Source organism: Annulohypoxylon truncatum, assembly GCF_022578515.1.
Source record: "Annulohypoxylon truncatum strain CBS 140777 unplaced genomic scaffold F4807scaffold_17, whole genome shotgun sequence".
Taxonomy (NCBI): domain Eukaryota; kingdom Fungi; phylum Ascomycota; class Sordariomycetes; order Xylariales; family Hypoxylaceae; genus Annulohypoxylon; species Annulohypoxylon truncatum.
Genome location: NW_025953803.1, coordinates 64241 through 85277, shown reverse-complemented (window position 1 = coordinate 85277; position 21037 = coordinate 64241). Strand labels below are relative to the sequence as shown.

Genomic DNA, 21037 nt, shown 5'->3' with positions numbered 1-21037 from the left:
ACGACCTCTAAAAACCCTTGAGGGCTACTATGTGACCTCATTTCATATATGAAGATGCCATCCCCCCTCCCATAGCCACCATTTTACATGGAGTGGCGACACCCACTGCAAAAGATCCAAATGACCACCTACGTACATATCCATATTTTTAATGATACCCAAGCAGCATTTCACTATGACTTTTACCACAGTCCCACACAGAAATTCTGATCCCGAATGCAAACAAAGTCCTACAGCGCGCCCGAGGTTCAATTCGCAAGTCACCGCGGACCGGTTAAGAGAGAGCTTGACGTTCCCAACACTCCCCATGTCTAGCAAGCTTAGGGAAGGACGGCAATCAATGTTCATTGAGGTAGGATTGTTTGGAGAGGAACAGGACGGCCAGCAGGATCAGCAAGACATGACTTCCGAGGGCCGTGAAGAGGTTGAACCAAGTGAAAGAATAGAATCGGCCTCAGAGGTGGCATCGCCAGTCGAAAAGAAGACCCCTGATAGTGAGGATTCGTCGAAAGGGAAAGTGAAGTGGTACTCTAAATTGGCACCGAAGAGGCGTCCAAGAATCAAAACAGCTTCCAGTGCGCCACCTCCCACTTTTACAGGGCTATACAGGCTCCCCATGATCCTTCTACTTATTGCAGTTATTCTTCCCACTATTAGTTTTCATAATGGCCGCCAGAAGATTGAGATTAGCGGCGCAGACGCAGGGGTGACTAAACCAGCCCCGAGTATCGTCCTCGAAAACCGCCAGAATAGCCCTACTAGTGTCTGCACAAGATGGGCCGCCCAAAGTAAGGGCCCACGATATAGCCTCTTCCTATCTACGATACGGGACTGACCTTAACCAGGTGCTCTCATCAATGGGACAATATATTACTACGGTGGCCGGGCGAAAACTACTGGCGATCAGGAAACAAACACGTGGAGTAAGTGAAATATACGAGAAACAATGGCGACTACTTGCTGATATATACATACCTAGATAACGACTTCATTGCCCTTGATGTCACTAAATCATGGGATATCAGCTCCCCAGCTCTGACAGGCCTCCCGCAACCATCGGGCCCCCCAGCCGTGTCCCTCGGTTATCTTTGGAACGACTTGAATCGTCTATATCTATATGGCGGCGAATTTTCCGACAGCCCCGTAACGCTGCCATCCACGATTTCGACATGGGTATATGATGTTGCTTCTTCGACATGGACCGAGGTTGAAGATCCCAAAACGTCAGCCGGGAACTACTCAGATCCTGAAGGCGTTCTAGTACAACGCGCCGCAGAAGGAGCTGGAGTTTCTGTCCCCGAATTAGGCGTCAGCTGGTATTTCGGTGGTCATCTAGACTGGGCCACCACGCCGGGCTGGTCAAACCAGGTCGGTCGTGTCTACTTGAAGAGCCTACTTGAGTTTACGCACCCCGGCTATGCGAATTCCGGGGTCGACTCACTCCGTTCCTCTGGCGCTCCTACCGGAGGAGCTTATCGCAACATCACTTGGGGCGGGATTCAAAATCAAGAAGGTTTTAGCGAACGAGCCGACGGTGTTCTCGTGTACGTTCCTGGCTGGGGGCCTAATGGAATTTTACTCGGCCTAGGCGGAGGAGTAGTCAGTGGCGACGAAACTACCGATGCCTTCTCCTCCATGAGCACCATCGATGTTTACGACATCAAGACGAGCACTTGGTACCACCAACAGACTTCCGGCGAAGCGCCCCAGGTAAGGGTCAATCCGTGCGCGGTCATCTATTCAGCCTCCGACGCCAGCTCATTCAACATCTACATGTACGGAGGACAAAACCTGCTTCCGTACGGTAACCAGACTCAATATACGGATATGTGGATCCTGACTGTCCCTTCATTCACCTGGATCAAAGTCGACACCACCACAAGTACGCAGCCGCCTGCTCGAGCCGGTCATCAATGTGCTGCCCGGGATGGTCAGATGATCGTGATCGGCGGTTACGTCGGTACCGAGATCGCCTGCGACAGCCCCGGTATCTACAACTTCGACTCCTCGAACCTGAAATGGAAGAGCTCCTTCGACGCGGCAGACCATCCGGCGGACGCGCACCCGGACAACAGCGTCCTCGCCGGCAGCTACGGGTATAAAGTCCCCGGCGTCGTACAATCAGTGATAGGAGGTTCATCCGACGGCGGCGCAACCGCAACGCAACCGGCCTCCGGACCCGCCACCGACGGCCCTTTCAAAACCGGCGTGCCGCCCGTCTTCACCATCACCCAAGCCGGCAGCACCGCGACCATCACCAACGGCCCCGGCGCCACAGGCTACAACCCCAACGGCGCCCCGACCGCGGCCCCCGCGGGCGCTAAAGGGGGTCTGATCACCGCCGGCGTGATCGCCGGGCTCGCGGGCCTCGCCGCCCTGTACCTCGGCTTCTGCGCGTGGCTGTACCGCCGCCAGGTCGCGGCGTACAAGCGGCACATGGCGGTCGCGAACCGGTACTCGGGCGCCACAACCGCAACAACAGCGGCAGGAGCAGCGGACGATGACAACAACCCCCTTACCACCACCGCCGCCAACAACAACAACAATAACAACAACGATAATCACAATGTTAACGGGTTTAGCGCGGCCGGTCTACGCGAAAAACTGCGCAAGAGCCGGCAGCCCCAAAGCAGCGCCGGCGCCGGCGTCGAGCGCTTCGGCTGGGTCGGCCAACAACTAGGCGAGCCGAAATGGACGCCGGGCCGCGAGGGCGAGGACCGCAGCCCGGGGACCTCGGGGTCGGGGAACGGGTCGGGGAGGCCGAGGCCGAGCGAGGATAGGTATCCGTGGGGGTACGACAGCTACGGGTTCGGCGGAGGCGCGGGGGCAGGGGGTGTGAGCCGATCGAAGAGCAGCGCGACGCGCAGCACGGCGAGCGGGAGCTCGGCGGAGGCGCTGCTCGATGGGCGGGAGCCGAATTTTATTAGTGTGGTTTTGGGCCCGAGACGGGCGTTGCGCGTGGTTAATGGGATGGAGATGGAGGAGTCGTGAGGGTCTTCCATCGTCTACCTTTTTTTCCCAAAAAATGATCTATTGGCGAGTGTGATATATAGTACGTAATGACAGCATCAAGGGAGGGACTGGATGGATGAATGGAATATACGAGAGATGGCTTGTACGTATGATGAGCCTTGAGCATTCGCTTAGCTCTCTTGGATTTACTGTACGATACCCTGTCCTTGTTTCTCTGTTATGCTATTTGGATATATGGCATCTGGGTTATATACTGGTATTTCTTGATTTACATACCTTTGTCTGCTAGACCACTGCTTCCTGCCCATAATCATGAATGCGTAATATATTGGATCATTTAAATACGTATTCATATTTGTAATCGAATTTGTGTAAACGCAATACTTGGATATGAGGTAGCTGCCCAAGCTCTCTTAAACGCCGATATAACCCTGATATCATATCCCTTCCCATGCTATGGTATAAAAATCCGCCCAATTTCATAGCTGTCTCCTCGTTGCCATTTGGCGAAAATTATGCCGTATGCCATGTACGCAATTCCGATCCCATTGGGTCATCTTGTGTGTTCAAGATATTGGAGATACTAGAATTTAAATCATTGCCTAGTTTCGTAAGGAGGCGTTCGATCCAGGAAACCTCCTCGACATCTCCAACCTCCTTCAGCCGATCTGCCGTATCTAAGGCTAAGCAGACGAATCTCTTCCGATATAACGGACTATTTAGCGAGTCATCGTCGGTCTGCTCAGTTTCGTTGATTTTGTGATGCATAAACTGAACGGCGGCGCAGTGGTCCGGTGATTGGGGGTGATGCAATCCTAGATGAGCTATATCTATTGGGGTCTTGAGAGAGCGTCCAACGTTGACGAAAGCGTCAAATATATCAACTGACGGCTTTGGATAACGCGAGGCGAGCACCGTAGAGCGCCAGGACAAATCCGACCAGGCCTTCCTGTAGCTACCAAACGCTACCTGGTTTTCGTTTGGCTGTAATATATCATATGCCCGTAACATTGCCTCATAGGCATCATCGAGGCCGCGTATCCTAGAATACGGGACTCCCTTTTGTCTGTTGATAGCCTGCAGCAGGCGGTACAGGGCCGTGGTAGAGAAGTCTTCAGTATTTTCAGTCTCTTTCTGCGACCCTAGGCGCGCTACCCAAGTCCAGACCAGTTCTTCAAGACCCTCGGCATACATGAAAGGTACGAGAGTCCAGAAGAAATAGAATTCGACATTCGAAAGAGTATAAAGTCTGTTTTCTAACCCTGACGTTCGCATCCACCGGACAACCCGAAGGCCGGCGCCGGATTTCGCCATGGCTTGTGGAATATCGCCACCTTCAGCTTCGATCTGGGTCCGGACCTTAGCGAGGAAGCCGGCTGCACGACGCGGTGTCATCAGACCCCTCGAAACAGCTGTATCGAAGACATGAAACGGGTCGACACCGGCTATTGGCTTCTCGCGTTCTTGGTGGGAAAAGAGGGGGTGAGAGAGGATCGCGTGGAGGTGTCTCTCCGTTGGACGATTCGAAGAGGTAGAGGCTGACTTAAGAAGAGGACGATCTTGTTTCAGGTGTGTGGTTTTCTGCGAAATTGAGTCATCTTTACTGGTCTCCCACGGGTGTTCCTTGTCGAGGTTCTTTCGGAAGGAGGCCGTAATGGATTCGAGTAGTTGCCGGGATTCGCGATTATTCAATGGCAATGACTGGTGGATCTTCGGGAGGATATTCTTGAGAGATTTCAGCGAATTCGTTCGAACCACCATCTTGAGTGGCTTGTGACGGCGACAGTGACGGCGACGGTGGCCGTAACAGTGCCGATGACGAGATTCGGGTCTGGTATTGCGGGGATGTTCAAGCTTCCCAGCTTCTGAGTACCTGTACCACTAGAGCTTGTAGGAGGGAAGCTGATCGGCTGAATCGACATGGAGGATTAAGCGCTGGAGCGAGCGATGTGTGATCTTTCGCGCGAGTCCTGTGTAGCCATCCACGTTGTCGTCGCTGATTGAATGGTGGATGAGGTCACGGTTGAGTATTTCAACTAAAGTGGTGGAACATCAATAGGAATATCATGTACATAGTACCTATTTAGATACGTGCCTTCCTATTTGTCAAAGTTCTGGGGCTAAGCCACTTTCGGCATAGCCTACAATAGAACAGATGAATACTTTTGGTAGGTGCACAATCCAGCCCTCAAGCTGTACTTTATGAAATCTTTCATTTGACATACAGATTCTACATACAATTGCTGCTTCTCCCAATCCTATCTATGCAAATATTCTAGTTACCTATTAGCATGTTGTGCCAAAGCAGCAAGCCGATATGTATGTAGAACTTGGAACTCAAGGTTGCCATGTACTGCGTAAGATCAGATAGACGGCACTATGATGTGACGGACTCGTCTTACGACTGAGTCAGGCAATGATCATGCATACCTACTCATTAGGTAGATACCCATACCTTCAGGAGCCATGCAAAACACAGGGGGTTATCCCTAAAAATACCGGTGCAATTGTACAGGATAGGTCTTCAATAGTCCAAGTAAGGAGTCAAGGGTTACGACAACATGTCTGCGCATAGTATTGCCTACGTTTCTTCACCATCACCTACTTTTTAAAGTACCCCTAGCCAGACATCTAGCTTAAGACTACTTACCTGCTAGGTAGGTAGGAAAAACAAAATGACTAGGCGCCAATATGAAGCAAGGAGAGCGACGACTATCATTTACTTGGGCGAAGATATTCGTTTCAATCACGGCAATTACATGCCGGGTTCATAAGTCATTCAAATGTTGTATCGCTAAGAGACAGCTAGCTAAACCTTCTCCAACTTGCCGGAAAGGTGAAATCGGTAGGTACCATCTAGTAAATTCCAACGGTTTGTTAAGTACATATATGCGCCCATCAATGGTGATATTTGATGTGGCTGTTATGTAGTCACATATGTATACCCTTAGATGCTGCTTTAATAACAAACAAGAATGATATTTCTACAAGTAATTCCAATTTCTGACATACATAAGTTAATGTGGTTTGGCATGCACTTGTGTATTTGTATAGTATGTATATAGAAGCATTCCAAGATATCCATTTCAATACATGAAATATTTAAAGCCTTAGGTACAGTACTCAGGTGATGCCGCATACGTCCAGTATGAGGCACGCAGATCGATCTTAGTTACCCTAAGCGACTACCTTCAAAATCTAGCTAGGCCAAGCTTCCCCATACCGTTAGGTGCGTAAATGGCAGGCGCTGACTCGCACGTGCCTCTACACAGTTCCATCCCTGTGGTTGGCCAATAAGATATTAAGAAGACTCAGGAAAGTACCCGCTGTCTATGGGGTACAATCCCTACCTACCTGTCAGGCTAGACGTGCTCAGGCCAGGTACGTACTCAACACGCAAAAGGTAGGTACGATGCCCGATTTGGGTCAGTGCATTCTCCTAAACGTTCAATACCAGATACAGTGCCCCAAGTGCAAAAGCCCGGATGCGCAGTTGCCCAGCTGCCCAGCTGCCCCGTACCTCAGGACTATCAGATAATCCAACAGCCGAAAAAGCCTTCATAGGGTCCACATTTCACCCTGTGCACTTCCTTTTTCGCTGCAAAGCTCTGGACTGTATTCAGGTTCTTAACACTCACGTACTACAAAATCCCAAAGCACAATAATAATCAAACATTTTCCGCTACATTGAAGCTCTTCCTTACTTCACCACCGATTGCCATTGTCTCCAGACAATTGGCCAATTCGCCTAGCGCTGCGCGTCAATTAAAAAATTGGCAAAGTTAACACTGTCAGCCTTGCCTGTGGTTGAGTCGATCGCATAACAGTGCCACCACACGCGCCACCCTAGTTCTCTAAACTTAAACACCTTCTTCCCGTCCACCATCCAACCATAACCAACCTGGAACCAACCCACTCCTTCGTCATTCAACCTACCTACTCAACATCCACAACGAACTCTCCCTCCTCCATATCGATAGCATTCTGTCAAGTCGACATAGTCGCTGATTTGATTGCTATTATTGACAAACCCTTCTAAGAAGGGAATCATTTCTCATTTTCTATCTCTTTTTTTTCACACAGCCTAACCTTAGCTTAAGAGATGGCTGAGGTCCAGGCTCGATCCCAGGCACCATCCTCTCGCGGAAGAGGTGGTGGCCGAGGTGGCAGAGGAGGGTTTGCTAGCCGTGGCCCCGCGAACAGACGCACAAATGGCGACAAGTTCAGTTCATTAGACGCGACCAGCTTAGATGACGACGGTGATGTTAGCCAACTGAGAAAGCAGTATGGTTTGAAGCTGGACACTATCAAGGAACTCTTCCCGACTTGGTCCGACGCTGATATCCTTTACGCTCTCAAAGAGACGGATGGTGACGTTGAAGTCGCTGCTACTCGAATCGCAGATGGTATGTTCAAGCTTCTGCCTTTTCCATCACTTCATACCTACTTTTAACCCTTCATTGCTCTCCCTTGCCACCCTGTTTCACAATATTAATATCACATCTCTTATAGGTACCATTTCTCAATGGGGCGAAGTATCGAAGCCGAAGAAGACCACCGCTCGTCCTAAGGCTAAGGAGCCTCTTACCGTCACCGATTCCGGTAACAGCAGACCTGTTCGTGGCGGTCGCTCTGATTTCCGAGGTGGACGTGCTCGCGGCAGTGAGAGAGGTAGAGGCAGTGGCAGAGGTCGAGCTACCATTCACCCTCCTACAAACGGTCACCAATCCAAGGACAACCAGCAACTTTCTGTCCCGACTGAAGAATCCGCCGATTGGAAGACTGGTGCTGCGAATGACGATGCTACTCCTTCTGCCTGGGGAGCAACTGAATCAACCACCGAAACTACCACGACACCTACTGCTACGACTACTACCACCGCATCTACTACTGAATCTGCCCCCTCGAAGCCTACCGTCATCCCACAGAATACTCAGAAGACCTGGGCTAGTATGCTTCGTCAGTCGACCGCACCGAAACCAGTCCCGAAGCCGAAAGAAGTCCCCGCCCCTAAGCCCGCCGAACCCCTTGAGCCCCTTCCCCCGGCTGAACCTGCCGTCGCTGAACCCGAGCCTCAGCCTGCCGTCGAGGAACCGGTTAAGGAAACCATCGAGCAACCTCCCGCTGCGGAGCCGCCCAAGGTTATTGAGCCTGAAGCGGCACTACCCCCTCCTGAAGATGATCTGACTCGAGTTAATCTTGAACAACTGCCCGACGCGTCGAACCCTCCAGCGACTAACACAGCTGCGAGCACTACGGCGGACTCGTGGGACCCAAGACAACCTCAGCCAAGTGCATCGGTCACTCCACTTTCAGCTTCGCAAGCCCAGCACCAGACTCCACGACCTGCTGCCAGTGGTTACGCAACGACGGCGATCAAGGCGACAGAACGTCCTGCTCCGCGTATGCCCAGCTACCAGAAGCGTCTTCTGGAGCAAGAAGAAGCTGTTCGCATGCCCGGAAACCGCGAGGTTGATCGGGCTGCTGTTCAATTTGGCGCATTCAGTCTAAATGGTGGCGAAGAGGATATCGACGGCGACCGTGAGGATCCCGAAACTAGAACTCAGCCGCCTCCCGAATCGCCTATCGCCGTTCCTCGTGCCTCGTTGCCTCCGGTATCCCAGCCGGCTGCAGTGCCCGAAGCATTCCCGCCTGCCCAGAAGCCGGCCGCCTCACTTCCTCCGGCACCTGGCACAGCTGGTACAACACCCTATGAATTCTTCTATATGATGAACCAGTACACTAATTACCCTCTAGCAACACCCGTAGCTCCTCCGACCGGTCCCGCTGCTACCACGGCTCAACGTATGTCGCAGTATCCACAGTACCCCCAGATCAAGCATTCAACTAATCCTCATGTAGCGCCTCAAGCGCCTGCCAACAGCCAACAATTCGGACGCTTTGGTCAAACTAACGTGCAGGAACCGGCTGGGTTCCCCCAGAAGCCGTACGACACGTTCGGCCAACAGACAGCTACTACCTCGGCTGGTCTCGACAGCTTCCCTACGCCCACTACGCAAACAGCAGGACCCCCGACCACCGGCGCATTCAGTTCCGCGCCGAGTGACTACTCGTCGTACTATACTGCTGACCCCCAGGGCCGAAACTCGTACAATAACTACTACGGCCAACAGTATGGACAGCAGCACGGTGGCCAGAACCACCACGAAACCTCGAACGCACCGAACCGCGGATTTGGTGGCTATAATGCTGGCCAGAACGATAATCTGAGCCAATACCCTCAAAGCGGTGCTCAGCCGACCAGATACGGCGCTGCTGCTGCCGCCGCGGAGTCTCATAACAGCGGCCACAACACCCCGAATCCTATTGGGCAAGCAGGTCAGCAGGCTGCTGGCCAAACTAACCAGCCCCAGTCGAATCTCCACCAACAGCCGCACACTAACCAGTACCCGTATTCTCATCCCTATTACTCCAGTCCTTATTATGCTCAATATATGAGCCAGTATGGTGGCGGCTATGGGCAAGGTGGCTACGGCGGTGGCCCCTATGGTAAGGGTGGACTCTATGGACAACCTCATCAGTACGGCATGTCCCCACAGGGTCCTTACGATCACGCTTCGTCTCCTGCGACTAGCGGCTTTGGCCAATCAACTCTCGGAGCTCGTGAGACTGGTCTAGCTTCTAGCATCGACAACTACGGTCGCGCAGGCTCTGCTCAGTCAGTAGCGCCTGGCAGCCTTGGTACAAGTGGATTTGGCGGAATGCATGACACGTTCGGGCGTGGCTCGGCCTACCCTTCTCAGGCTGGGCAATCTTTCAACTCACCCAACGCGCCAGCATCGAGCACCACAGCTGGCAACGACGACCTAAAGCCATACGGTGACACGAAAGCCGCCGGCGGCCCAAGCCCTTCCCTCGCAGCTGCCGCACGGCCGGGATCAGCTACAAACACCGCGCCCGCAGGATCTGGTCTTCCCCCTCCTCAATCGGCTCAGCAGGGCATGGGCGGCTACGGCGGATATCCTAGTCACCTGAGCCATGGCCTCCACGGGAACCAATCTGCGGGTAGCTATGGAATCGGTGGTACCGCTGGACAGGGCCACGGTAATGGGCCTTACGGGGGCTACGGAGGCAACCAAGCCTTCGGGAATTACTATGGCCGTCAACAACAGGGTGGTTGGGGCGGCAACTACCATTAGGCATCGCGTAGTCCGCAGAATCGCAGACGAAACCGGCCTGGATGCAGAATGCGGGTAAGGCTGAATGGTGGCGGTGGTCATGCCATACACCAACTATTAGGCTGATACTTTCTCTACTCTAATGAATGATTGAGGGTACCGTTTACTCTCGTTTTAATTGGCGGGGGCATGGCACGGAAAGGGCCAGAAAAGTTCTTGCTAATAGGTACGGGGGGGAACGCGACTTTGCATGTACGATTGTTTTTCCTTACCAGGGTTCCATCTTCGGCATCGAGGCTTCGATGCCTGTACTAGGATTAGGTTGATACCGAGGACACAAGCTTTTGATACTCGGTCGAGAAATGCAGAAGCTTTCCTATCATAATCGTCCCGGTGATGATGCATACGATCTCAACTTTTGATGTGACAAGGTGATTCGTGACCGCGCAAACCTCACGCGCATATGTTACCAGCCATATTCTCCCAGGCTATATATCCCGTATTATCATTTTTATTTCGGCTGATGCATTTTAGAGACTAATAAAGCAACAGGATAGATAATATGATAGTGAGACGGCTACTAAGAGAACGAATACATTTTGGTAGGTACCCATTCGATCTACATTTAGTTTCACCGCCACTACCCAGTAACAACCACCCCCCATCCCTCATAAAACGTAAAAGCCCTTCAATAAGTCGGCACTGTAATACCGTTATAAGCCAACAGATTAGGGCTTCCCTCCCCGGCGTCGACGACGACGTCCGACTGGGCCAGCTGCTTGATGCGCTTTATCGTGGCGGCGGGCGAGTCGAGCCCGTCCTCGAGCCCCTTGAGATACAAAGCTAAACCCGCGACGTGCGGCGACGACATGGAGGTCCCGGAGTTGACGGACTCGGCGCCTTCCTCGTTCCAGAGCGAGGCGACGTTTACGCCGGGCGCGAAGACGTCGACCTCCGGCCCGTAGTTGCTGAAGGGGGCGCGCGTGCGGTTCGCGGATACGGCGCCGACGGTGAGCGCGGTGCTAGCGGAGGCCGGGGAACGCGTCGAGGCGAGCGCGTTGTCGTTCCCGGCGCCGACGACGGAGAGGATGCCTGATGCGCTGGCGGCGTCGACGGCGCGGTTTAGGGAGGTGGAGGTGGAGAATGCTGGGGAGGTTTGTTAGATGATAGGAAAATTAGGGGGGGAAAGGGTAAGGGACTTGGGGTGAAGGGTAAAGGGGTGAAGGGGAAGTACCTAGACTCATGTTGATGACTGATTTGCCCGCTCGGCCTGGCGTTCCGGTTACGTTGTTCACGACCCAGTTGATGCCGTCGATTACGTGCGCGAGCGTCGAGTAGCCCTATAATTTTTTACCGCTCCGCGTAAGCTTAAAAGCGTGGGGAATTTGGGAGGTCCTGAGTTTTTGACTTACAACACTCCTGACGACCTTGACGTCGATGACGGTGGCCTGCTTCGCTACGCCGTACGTTTCCGAGGCGATGGTGCCGGCGACGTGGGTGCCGTGGCCGAAGTGGTCGTCGAAGGACTCCGTGCCATTCCACGCGTTATAACCCTTGATGGCGCGACCGTTGAACTGCGTGTTGTTGGTCAGGACGCCGGAATCCAGCACATATGCAAACGTCCCGCTCCCGGCTGTGCTGTCATACGAGTATGTGTGGCCTCGCGTGTTTGTGTCGGTGATTGGCGTGCGCGACGATATGCTCTCGAGACCCCATGGCGCATCGCCCTGTTGTACTAGAGCTGATATACGGCCTACTCTGTCTTGTTCTACAGATAGGACCTGAATAATGTTAGCAGTGTTATTTAGGTGACAGGGAAAGATTTAGGTGGATTATGAATTACATTTGCATCGGCCAATATCTTCGCGATGGTATCGTCATCAAACTCGCCTGCGTACCCGGCGAAGCCGGCGAAACTGAACGTCTTCTCCAGCCCTGCCGTGACGCACAAGTCGAGGCTGCGCTTGTGTACGTCGCGCACCCAGCTCAGGTGGGCCTTTATGTCTACGGCCGGCTTCAGGTTCACGATATACTTGCCCGGAACCAAGTCGCCGTCTTGCAGGTCTAGAATGTCGACCTGCGCGGCGAGCGCGGGACCGGCGATCGCGAATATGCCCAGAGCTAATCTTGCCAAGTACTGCATCATCATGATCCGTCACGTCAGTAGCTGGAGAAGCTGGAGCGGAAAGGAAAGAAAAAAAGAAAGAAGCTTCAATCTGGGGCAAGGGGCATCGTACATAAATATAGAATTATATTCATTTCCCGTGACCACCCCTATCCCGTTCTAGAAACCGGGAATAGATTCTTTCGTTCGCCTCGTATTAATATCCTACTTCGTTACGCCCCATCATCGTCTGACTCGCCCTGAAAAAGAAGCCGGGGGGGTTTCGCTATTACCTGCATGGGGCCCAGCTGAGAACATTGTAGATGGGACCCGGGAACCGCGCCGGAAGGGATTTGGGAAATTGCCGTCCCATTTGCCAAGCGGTGAGCCGAGTAAGCTGTTTGGTTGTGCGGAGTGGACACGGAGCCAGGTAGGCTACCTAGGGACAGACCCCTGCTCCTCGGCGTATTTTGGGCTTCATGACGATATCTAGTCGATCGAATAGACAAGTTTCGTCATTTTAGCAAAGGCAATAGCTTTGAGGCTTCCCAAGCTTCTCTGCTCGAAGGTACGAAGAGCAAAGAGTGAGCGGATGCGGAAATTAACGGCAAAGAATCTACCAGCATTGGGGCTCGACAACCAGATCTGAATGTTAATAGCTCGGCATAATACCACCTACCTAGGAAAGCATCTAGTTCGTAATATAAAAAAGGTTTCCCTATGTAAATCGTCAACCTTGACTAGGAGTATACGATTATCACCAGCTCCAGGACATAATGTGTAGAATCATACTTAACTCGGCAGGTTGTTAGGGTGCTCGTAAACGCGCGTTGCAAACCTTGGTATGAAGACAAATGGTTCCAACTTCTATAGCTTGTTTGTGTATACTCGGCATACCTATCTTATGTCTATTTCTATGCACCCCGCAAAGCTCAATGCAGTGTCCCTGGATAATTGGTGCCCCTCGTCTGCAAGTTCATCGTATTTATAACACCGGGTATTTCGGTTGGCCAGTCCTAAGCCATCCTTCAACGTTCTCCTTCGTCGCCCTGTTATAATTAGCAATCGTATCCTCCGCACACCACGCGACATGCGGTGTAGTGACCAAGTTGAGACCATCCGTGTCAGGTCCCACCAAGAGGCTATTCTCAGAACCGGCCGGCTCCGTCTCATAAACATCCGTACCATATCCGGCGATCCTCCTCGCCTTAAGCCCGGCTACAAGGGCTTTCTCATCCACAATACCCCCGCGCGAGACATTGACTATAACCGCGTAAGGCTTCATCGCATTAAGCTCGACCTCCGAAATCGTGTTCAACGTCTCGGGAGACCGCGGCAAACACAGTACAATGACCGAACATTCCCGGATCAAAGTTTCGAATGGAGTGCGGCCTTCGGGTGCCGTGGGCACCCCTTTTCGCCCCGATATTAGGACCTTCATACCCAAGCTCCTAGCAGTCCGCTCAATCGCCTTCCCCACCGCGCCGTAACCGACGATCCCCAACGTCTCATCCCGACAGGTCCTCGGCGGCTTGCCATCCGGGCCATTAAGCGCGTCCTTAAACGAGCCCTTCTTCGGCCACTCGCCCGTGCGGACCAGCGCATGCGCCAGCGCCAGCGACCTCCGCGTCGCGAAGTACAGCGCGACGGCGTGCTCGGCCACGGACACGGTATTGCAATGCGGCGTATTCGCGACGACGATGCCGCGCGCCCCGCACGCAGCTAAGTCGACGTTATCCGTCCCCGACGCCACGACGGCGATCATCTTCAGGCGCGGCGACGCGTCGGCGCTCAAGGCGGCGGCCGTGACGGGCGCTATGGTGACGAGGACTATGTCCGCGTCCCTGATCCGCGCGGCGACCTCGTCGGGCCGCGTCCGCGAGTACTCCCGCAGCTCGTACGTGTGGCCGGCGGGGAAGTCGAAGGGTGGGACGGGGACGAAGAAGGATTCTAGGGCGACGACGACGTGGTGGGTACTTTCGCTCCGCGCCGCCATGATGGTCGTCAAGAAGCGTCTTTGGATCAAACCTATAGTACTACGCCACCTTATTCTCATAGAACCGGAGCGGTCTCTTTTAACGACGACGAAGTTGAGTTTTCTACTTTGAAAATGGAAAAGTCGCACGTGTGACAACAAAGGGTATGAGATCGTTAGGACCCTCCGAGACGAGGGCCCGGTCCGAATTATACTTGCCGGAACCGGAGGTGGTCCTGTAATCGGGAAGGCGTGGGCGTGGGCCTGCGTCGCTGCAAGTCTCAGCGCCCTTGCGCCATATTTCGCTGTGGGCGCCATCCCCTGCAGAGGCTAGGCTAGCCGCCCTTGCCAATCGGGATTCGCTCACCGAACGAAAAAGGCAATCTGCTGAGACGGTTGGGCGGAAGGAGGCATGTGGCGTGGGAAGGAAACGGGAAGGGATACCGGCCCACACCCGTCGCACAAGGTTTTCTCCCTGACAAACAGGGCAATAATCACCGACTAACGGGTACCTACCTCAGTGCGATAAATGAAAGACTTTCCGGGTCGAACATGTAATCAAACAATCAGCGTGAAGGGGCAGGGTATTTGTAAGCTTAAATATATTTTTATTTTGGTTGGTTATTTGACATCATCATCGCGCTGACTGGTCCACTCTTCCTCCGAACGGACATGTAAAACATAGGGCGTACTCTAGTTCAGACTTGGCTTCTGATCAACCCCTCTCTTACACTATTGACAACAGTGTTCGAGAAATGCAGCCGCGAAGATTGATGTACATTATTAATCGCTGACCTTCTCATCCACGGACGTCAATGATCAATACTTCTTTCAAGGCTTAGCACGAGTCTCCAAGAGGGACAGTTCGCCGAGGGGCTTGAACTCCGGGAGCGTGGCCAGGTGCTGCAGCCACGAAAAGACGTTGGGAAGGTCCTTGCGCATCTCGGCGTCGATCAGGAACTTGGAGGCGAAGAACAGCACGCCGGAGACGAGGATGTCGGCGAGCGTGACCTGGTCGCCGACCAGGTACTTCTTGCCCTGGAGCGCGACCTCAACTCGCTTCAGCGCACGCTCGGCGCGCGAGACGCATGTGTTGTAGAGCTGCTCATTGTAAGGTGTCATCTTGAAGACGACCATGGCGGCGGGCGGGAGCATGTTGCCGACCAGCTCGCTCTCCGAGAAGAAAATCCACTCCGAGATCGTGGCCTGGGTCTTGGCGTCGGCGCCCATCAGCTGGTCCTTCTTGGGTCCCGAGAGGGCGATGTAGGTGGCGATGGCGGCAGACTCCGCAACGCAGTACCCGTCCGCACCCTCGAAGGCCGGGACCTTTCCCATGGGGAACTTGGCCAAGAAATCGGGCGACGCGTTGTCAACGCCCATCTTGAAGTCCTCGACGCGCGGGACTTCGAGACCATTGTAGGCGGCAACAACTTGGGCCTGCGACGACTGTTAGATTTCGACAACACGGGATTCGGGATTGGGAGATAAAGATTAGGAACTGGAAGAGAAAAGACTTACCCGCTCAACACGGAAGTTGTTGGGGTAGGAGTAAATCTTGCCGAAAGGAGCCATGGTTGTTAGGTGAGTGAAGTTGAGTTGGTGTCAAGTTGTAAGAGTTGTGGTAAGTAAAGAGATTTTTATCTGATGTTGCAATGGGGAGTTTAAATGTTGTGATCGGGATGGAGATAGGAAAAGAACCCCTCAGAACAAACCCCTCTTACCAAAGTTCCTGCGTCCAATATTTATACTACGTATAGAAGCTTCAGGAAACAACGGGCCCGCGACGGAAACTGGTTTGCCGTCTAATTTATGCACGAATTAGTCATCAGCTGGGTTTTCTACCTGTCTCTTCCCGCCAAGGTTACGTCCTGTCGCGTCTTTGACGTTGGGATATCGTCCGAATGAGGGGCGGTGGATATGGGTCGACCGGCCCTGAAACGTGTCATTGTGCTAGTCAGTTACAATGCTAACTTAGCGGGTAGATTAGGTGCATGAAGCTGAAGCAGCGATGGCTCTAGGACTTCTCTCTTTACCGCCACGGACAGATCTACGACAATTTTGACTGATTGCTGTTTCCATGATCTTCCCGTTGTGACGGATAGTTTGCTTGTTAATCATGATTATTCATGTGCAATTACTATACTGCGTTGGAAATCAACATCCAATTCTTGACGATACACAGGTTTCATTGGTTCGGACAATTGATATATGTCAGATTGAGTTGTTTTAGATGTAAGATCTCTCGGCAGTCGGGGTGATGTCAAGTCGGTAGCCTTGAGTGAATTAGTAAACCGGTCAGATTCGGGCTTTCACTCCTCGCCGAGCCTACAAGGCTGTCTCGAAACGAGATACCCGGTAGGTATGTAATACAAATCTACAATATTTATGGTATGACTCGAGATGGCGCTAAGATGCGGGATCTTCAAATAGCGCCGTTCTAGTAGAAAACCAGGGCAATTATTCTCTCCCCTATCCTAGGTAGGCAGGTGGACAGTGGCCCGAGTGGCTTTCAATTTGAACTCCATTTATTGGTTCTTTGGGTAGACCGTAGGTTGCAAGTGTGTTGTAACTGATATGCTATCGAGTCGAGCTGGAGACCATGCGTATTCCTAATTGTACGGATCTAATCGTAATACCCCGTAAATATAAAGTTCTGGATCGGCCCCTGCCACGGAAGCAGCCGTTGCTTATTCTGACTGCTGGAGATCCATTCATTCTCCTCGGCCTCGCTAGTGATATTGCGGCTGACAGGACCACCTCGCACATACAACACGGCTGCCTGTCGTGCCTCCTTGCCATAATCCACTAATTCGCGATCATCGGGGATAAAACATTCATATTCAGATAGGACATCGTAGCTGCGCAATCGCTTTCCGACGATCAATTCCCAACTTCCTGTCTCACGGCGGTACGTGCCAGTGTCGCACAGAAGAACGTCGTAGAAAAGACCCATTGTCATACCGGACGGCGGCATTTCCAGCTGATAGTAATCGACAGAATCACCTTCCGGAGCTGAATAGCTCTTGACTATGTCAAGGTGTGTGATGGGGGCTTGTCCAAAAGTGAGATTGAGATCGCGCCAGCTCGCCTCGGGACGGAAATACACCTGGCGCTTGTCCTGGCGTTGTGCCCACGGGAGCCTGCGAAACGGAAGAATATAATCGCCATTGAGACTAAGATATGCTAGCCTGCCCTTTTCCGCCGCTGTGAAACAATCTGCTGTATTAAACAATCCCTTGAACTTGGCTTTTAGGAAGGGGTGTATCTGCGTTTCTTCGAAGTGAGTACTATGACTGGCAGCTGAGACATTTTGAATATTATATATGACATCTCGAACCAGTGCATGGAGTCGTCGATTTGTGAGCTGTAAGAGAATGAGCGATTGGAGGTCGGCGGTTGCGAGGGGCTCAAGGATGGCGATGAGAACCTCATTAGGCAAATCCAGAAAGCAAACCATTCTTAAAGAAATTCGAAAATAATTTTAAATATTTCTGATTACCTCTTTCTCGCGGCTAAAAGGCAGCAGAGCGAATTAGTACTCAGGTAGGCAGGCATGTGTTGGGTTGCTTGGGCTTGGGCTTGGGCTTGGGCTACATTGTGTAATTTGAGAACGAATAGGGACCCTATCAACGTACATACTCGTAGCTATTTTTGTGTGTCCCTCATGAACCCCGCTGCTGTCAATATTACGTAAGAAATCCTACGTTGTAATTGATTAGAATGGCCAAAAAAAGACAAGGTTCATTGTGTACCCAAGTACCTAGGAAGGTGCCGAGAAGATATGTGGGTCTCCAACCTTAATTAGTGGAAGCATTCTTCACGACTGTCAAGACTGCTTAGTAATCCGAGAAAAGGAGGTCAAATTACCATACCGGGAACCCCCGCTATTGAACAATGATTTACCTTCCGCGAAAACCATTACCCATTATCACTATAATGCTTTTATTTACCTATGGTTGTCAAGTAAATAATCATTGGTAGGTGTGAATAATCATTGGAAGGTGTATTTAGGTAGGTCTCTTATTCCTCGTCCCCGTCCCTGCTATTATTAGCAGGGACGGGGGACGAGACCTACAAGTCTACAGGTCTACAGGTCTACTGATCTACGGTCCTACTAGTCAACAGATCTATAGTCCTATAGGTCTACGCGTTTACTGCACCCTACAGATCTACTGGCGTTAGTATCAGGGTGACTTAGTATATAAGGATTATTTGATAGATCTAATACATGAGTATTAGTTAAAAATATAAAGTATTATGCGAGTGGATGGTGTATGTGTAAGAGGTAGGTGTGTGTGTAGGTGTGTGTGTATGTTTGTGTGTATGTGTGTGTGTATAAGTGTGGGAAGAAGGAAAAAATTCTAAGTTTTTTTTGTGTGTAGTAGGTGATGTGTGTGAGAAGGGAAAAAAATCCTAAGTTTTTTTGCAAGTGTTGACTTTAGTGTTGTTGCTGTTGTTGCTGTTGTTGTTGTTGTTGTTGTTGTTGTAGGTAGGAGGGGCGGGGGGGGAGGAGGGGAGGGAGGGGGGTAGAGGGGGTAGGTGATGTTGAAGATATTAGAACCTTAGAAATTTTGTGAAAGTTCGAAGGTTGTAAGGTGGTGGGTGGGTTATAGGGGGACTATAATCTATCGTCAGCCTTGTTATCGTATAGACTACCTGGCTGATAGCTTTAGGAGCCTAGCTTAACAGTTACTTGCCAGCTGTAAAAGCGAGTAATAATTCTTATATTGCCAATGATTGTTTAGTTTTTAATGATTGTTTGAATTTCTTAGGGTGTATTAATGATTGTTTGACTTTTAAATGATTGTTAGGCTACGTTATTTCCCGCTATGGTATGTAAGGAATATATAAATGACGGTGTATTTTACCATGCACCTTCCTCGCAGTTCAGTCTCTTCGGAAAGACGCCAGTTAATATCGTACAGTAAGTTATCTCGCAGTCACCTGAACCTGGTCCATGCACCGGTCTATTGTCTGTCACCAGAGAGACAGTTGGCGTTGCTATGCCCAACTGTGTGTGCTCAGGCCAGGCAGGTGGTGAAAGCGGTAGCATCAATGGATATGTACGGTAGACAGTAGAAACATGGCATTAAAAATATATATAATCATTGGCATAAGCATTAACCTGATTCTAATCCTAATCCTAATTCTCTACACTTCGTTTTCACCTCAGAACTCATCCAACCGTCCAATCAATTCGCTCTACCCGAAGTGTCCCTACACACCATGACGCCATTAGTCTATCTACCCGTCGAGCTGATCCAGCTCATTGCTGGATGGTGTCCGGCTTCGGATATTCTAGCTCTCAGCCGGACGTGTCGCCACCTGAATACGGTTTGCAACACTGCCGCTGTTTTCGAGATGTCCTTCCAGAATCATGTAAGATTACATTCCACCAAGATATCTTCCGACTAAAAGCTAACCACGAGCCGCTAGCTTCCCAAGCTCACGTCCACAGCCTTCAAGGACAAGACCGCATTAGTACAAATTATGAGAAACTATATCGACAGACCGAGAACGACTGGCCAACAGTACGAAGGTCCAAGGATGACATGGCTTTGCCTGGCCGTGGCAGTGTCCCGGTTTCCAGATTCATTGTCAGAATTGAGACGGATTGCATCGACTGTGAAGTTTGATGAGAAATATAAATATGTCGTGGATGAAGACACCGAGAAGTCTCTGCGAGGACTGATAAGTTTCCATGCGACTTTGCCAATCTGGGGATGTTAGTATCAATTTCTCTCTCTCTCTCTCTCCTCTTCTTTTCTTTTTTTCTTTTCCATACAATACGTACGGGGTGATTTATCTAATACAATCGCACATTTAGATACAACGCCATGGCTTGGTTACACACTTCGGATCCTTCAGTTGCTCTTTATTTCCAGGCGACTCCTGAGATGCGACTCCGAAACCTTTCTGCGATTCTCTTTCGTCTTGGCTATGAACACCCTTGAAACCCACGAGTCAGGCGGACCAAATGGCGGAGTCCCATATGAATATGCGAGGACCTTCTTATTCCGCGCTGCGCGGCAGCCAGAGTTCAACGAGGCCTGGATAGAAAAACAGACATGGGCGCTCCACATCATGGATTTCATGGCTCGAAAGATTCACTTCACATCCGTACACGGGGGGGCAGGCAGGCCTATACATATCCCCAACACCAACTCTGTAATCTGGGTGCTGCTTCAAGTTCCCGTCCAGCTCCCAGATCCTAAGAAGATCGAATTATTCGACTCTTGGCATTCTGGTGGCCGAAGCAAGATGGAAAACACGAGACAAAAAGGATTCACGCCTCTACAGCCAAGGTTTCCCCTTATTACGCCTAGTCTCGTGGCCCAGAAGGAGAAAAGTGGTCGTTATTTCGACGCATTTTGTGGTTATGAGTGGTGGTCTTGGTACAACGCGCGCGTACGTGATCTATTCCGGAGCTTCGACGAAGGGGAATGGTGCTGCTCCTATGTCTATTTCCTCAAGGGGAATGATTATCGTCCCGAACCGACTCTGAAGGGAATACGTTTCCGCAAGGTCACCGCCAATGGCGAAGAGTACTCGGTTGAAGTACCGGATGGGGCGGCGCCGGATGCAGTTCGCAGAATGCGTGGTCGAGTTATCGTCCGGGATGTGTACCATACTTTCGAATTCACACCCAGACAAAATTATCTGGGCGAGCATCGCTTGATGGGTTCAATCACGCCCCTAGGCATATGTGGCATCGACCACGGAGCCCCGGGAATTTATGGATCTTTCTGGCTCTGGAGGAGTGAATGGATGGGCGCTACGGCTGATTGAGTACCTAGGTAGTTCGCAACTCTACTTTACAGAGGTAAATGGCGAGTTCTCGGGGTT

The 21037-nt window shown here is 51.5% G+C and overlaps 8 protein-coding genes across 8 annotated transcripts; 3 read left to right on the top strand and 5 right to left on the bottom strand.

The window, feature by feature from the left end:
• Positions 1-175: 175 nt before the first annotated feature.
• F4807DRAFT_467638 (uncharacterized protein) lies at positions 176-2991 on the top strand (the record flags this gene model as incomplete). The annotated part of the gene is made up of 3 exons (XM_048002514.1): positions 176-788; positions 846-923; positions 980-2991. 3 exons carry the CDS (start codon positions 176-178, stop codon positions 2989-2991), a joined length of 2703 nt encoding a protein of 900 aa, XP_047853888.1.
• A 248-nt stretch (positions 2992-3239) lies between these two features.
• Positions 3240-4999, bottom strand: F4807DRAFT_91572 (uncharacterized protein). Its single transcript, XM_048003646.1, has one exon. The coding sequence runs from the start codon at positions 4732-4734 to the stop codon at positions 3487-3489; it is 1248 nt and encodes a 415-aa protein (XP_047853887.1). The 5' UTR covers positions 4735-4999; the 3' UTR covers positions 3240-3486.
• Positions 5000-7075: 2076 nt separating this feature from the next.
• Positions 7076-10133, top strand: F4807DRAFT_451738 (uncharacterized protein; the record flags this gene model as incomplete). The annotated part of the gene is made up of 2 exons (XM_048000258.1): positions 7076-7379; positions 7486-10133. 2 exons carry the CDS (start codon positions 7076-7078, stop codon positions 10131-10133), a joined length of 2952 nt encoding a protein of 983 aa, XP_047853886.1.
• A 17-nt stretch (positions 10134-10150) lies between these two features.
• On the bottom strand, positions 10151-12261 carry F4807DRAFT_467635 (subtilisin-like serine protease pepD; the record flags this gene model as incomplete). The annotated part of the gene is made up of 4 exons (XM_048002513.1): positions 10151-11258; positions 11347-11452; positions 11525-11893; positions 11956-12261. 4 exons carry the CDS (start codon positions 12259-12261, stop codon positions 10801-10803), a joined length of 1239 nt encoding a protein of 412 aa, XP_047853885.1. The 3' UTR covers positions 10151-10800.
• A 940-nt stretch (positions 12262-13201) lies between these two features.
• Positions 13202-14509, bottom strand: F4807DRAFT_451736 (uncharacterized protein; the record flags this gene model as incomplete). Its single annotated transcript, XM_048000257.1, has 2 exons — positions 13202-14252; positions 14385-14509. 2 exons carry the CDS (start codon positions 14507-14509, stop codon positions 13202-13204), a joined length of 1176 nt encoding a protein of 391 aa, XP_047853884.1.
• A 256-nt stretch (positions 14510-14765) lies between these two features.
• F4807DRAFT_91457 (glutathione S-transferase) lies at positions 14766-16288 on the bottom strand. The gene is made up of 2 exons (XM_048003645.1): positions 15710-16288; positions 14766-15628 (listed from the first exon to the last, which is right to left on the bottom strand). The coding sequence occupies exons 1-2, from the start codon at positions 15761-15763 to the stop codon at positions 15023-15025; spliced, it is 660 nt and encodes a 219-aa protein (XP_047853883.1). The 5' UTR covers positions 15764-16288; the 3' UTR covers positions 14766-15022.
• F4807DRAFT_91448 (uncharacterized protein) lies at positions 16193-17789 on the bottom strand. Its single transcript, XM_048003644.1, has one exon. It carries the CDS (start codon positions 17646-17648, stop codon positions 16815-16817), a length of 834 nt encoding a protein of 277 aa, XP_047853882.1. The 5' UTR covers positions 17649-17789; the 3' UTR covers positions 16193-16814.
• Positions 17790-19417: 1628 nt separating this feature from the next.
• F4807DRAFT_467628 (uncharacterized protein) lies at positions 19418-20980 on the top strand (the record flags this gene model as incomplete). Its single annotated transcript, XM_048002512.1, has 3 exons — positions 19418-19570; positions 19628-19916; positions 20019-20980. The coding sequence occupies 3 exons, from the start codon at positions 19418-19420 to the stop codon at positions 20978-20980; spliced, it is 1404 nt and encodes a 467-aa protein (XP_047853881.1).
• Positions 20981-21037: the final 57 nt, after the last annotated feature.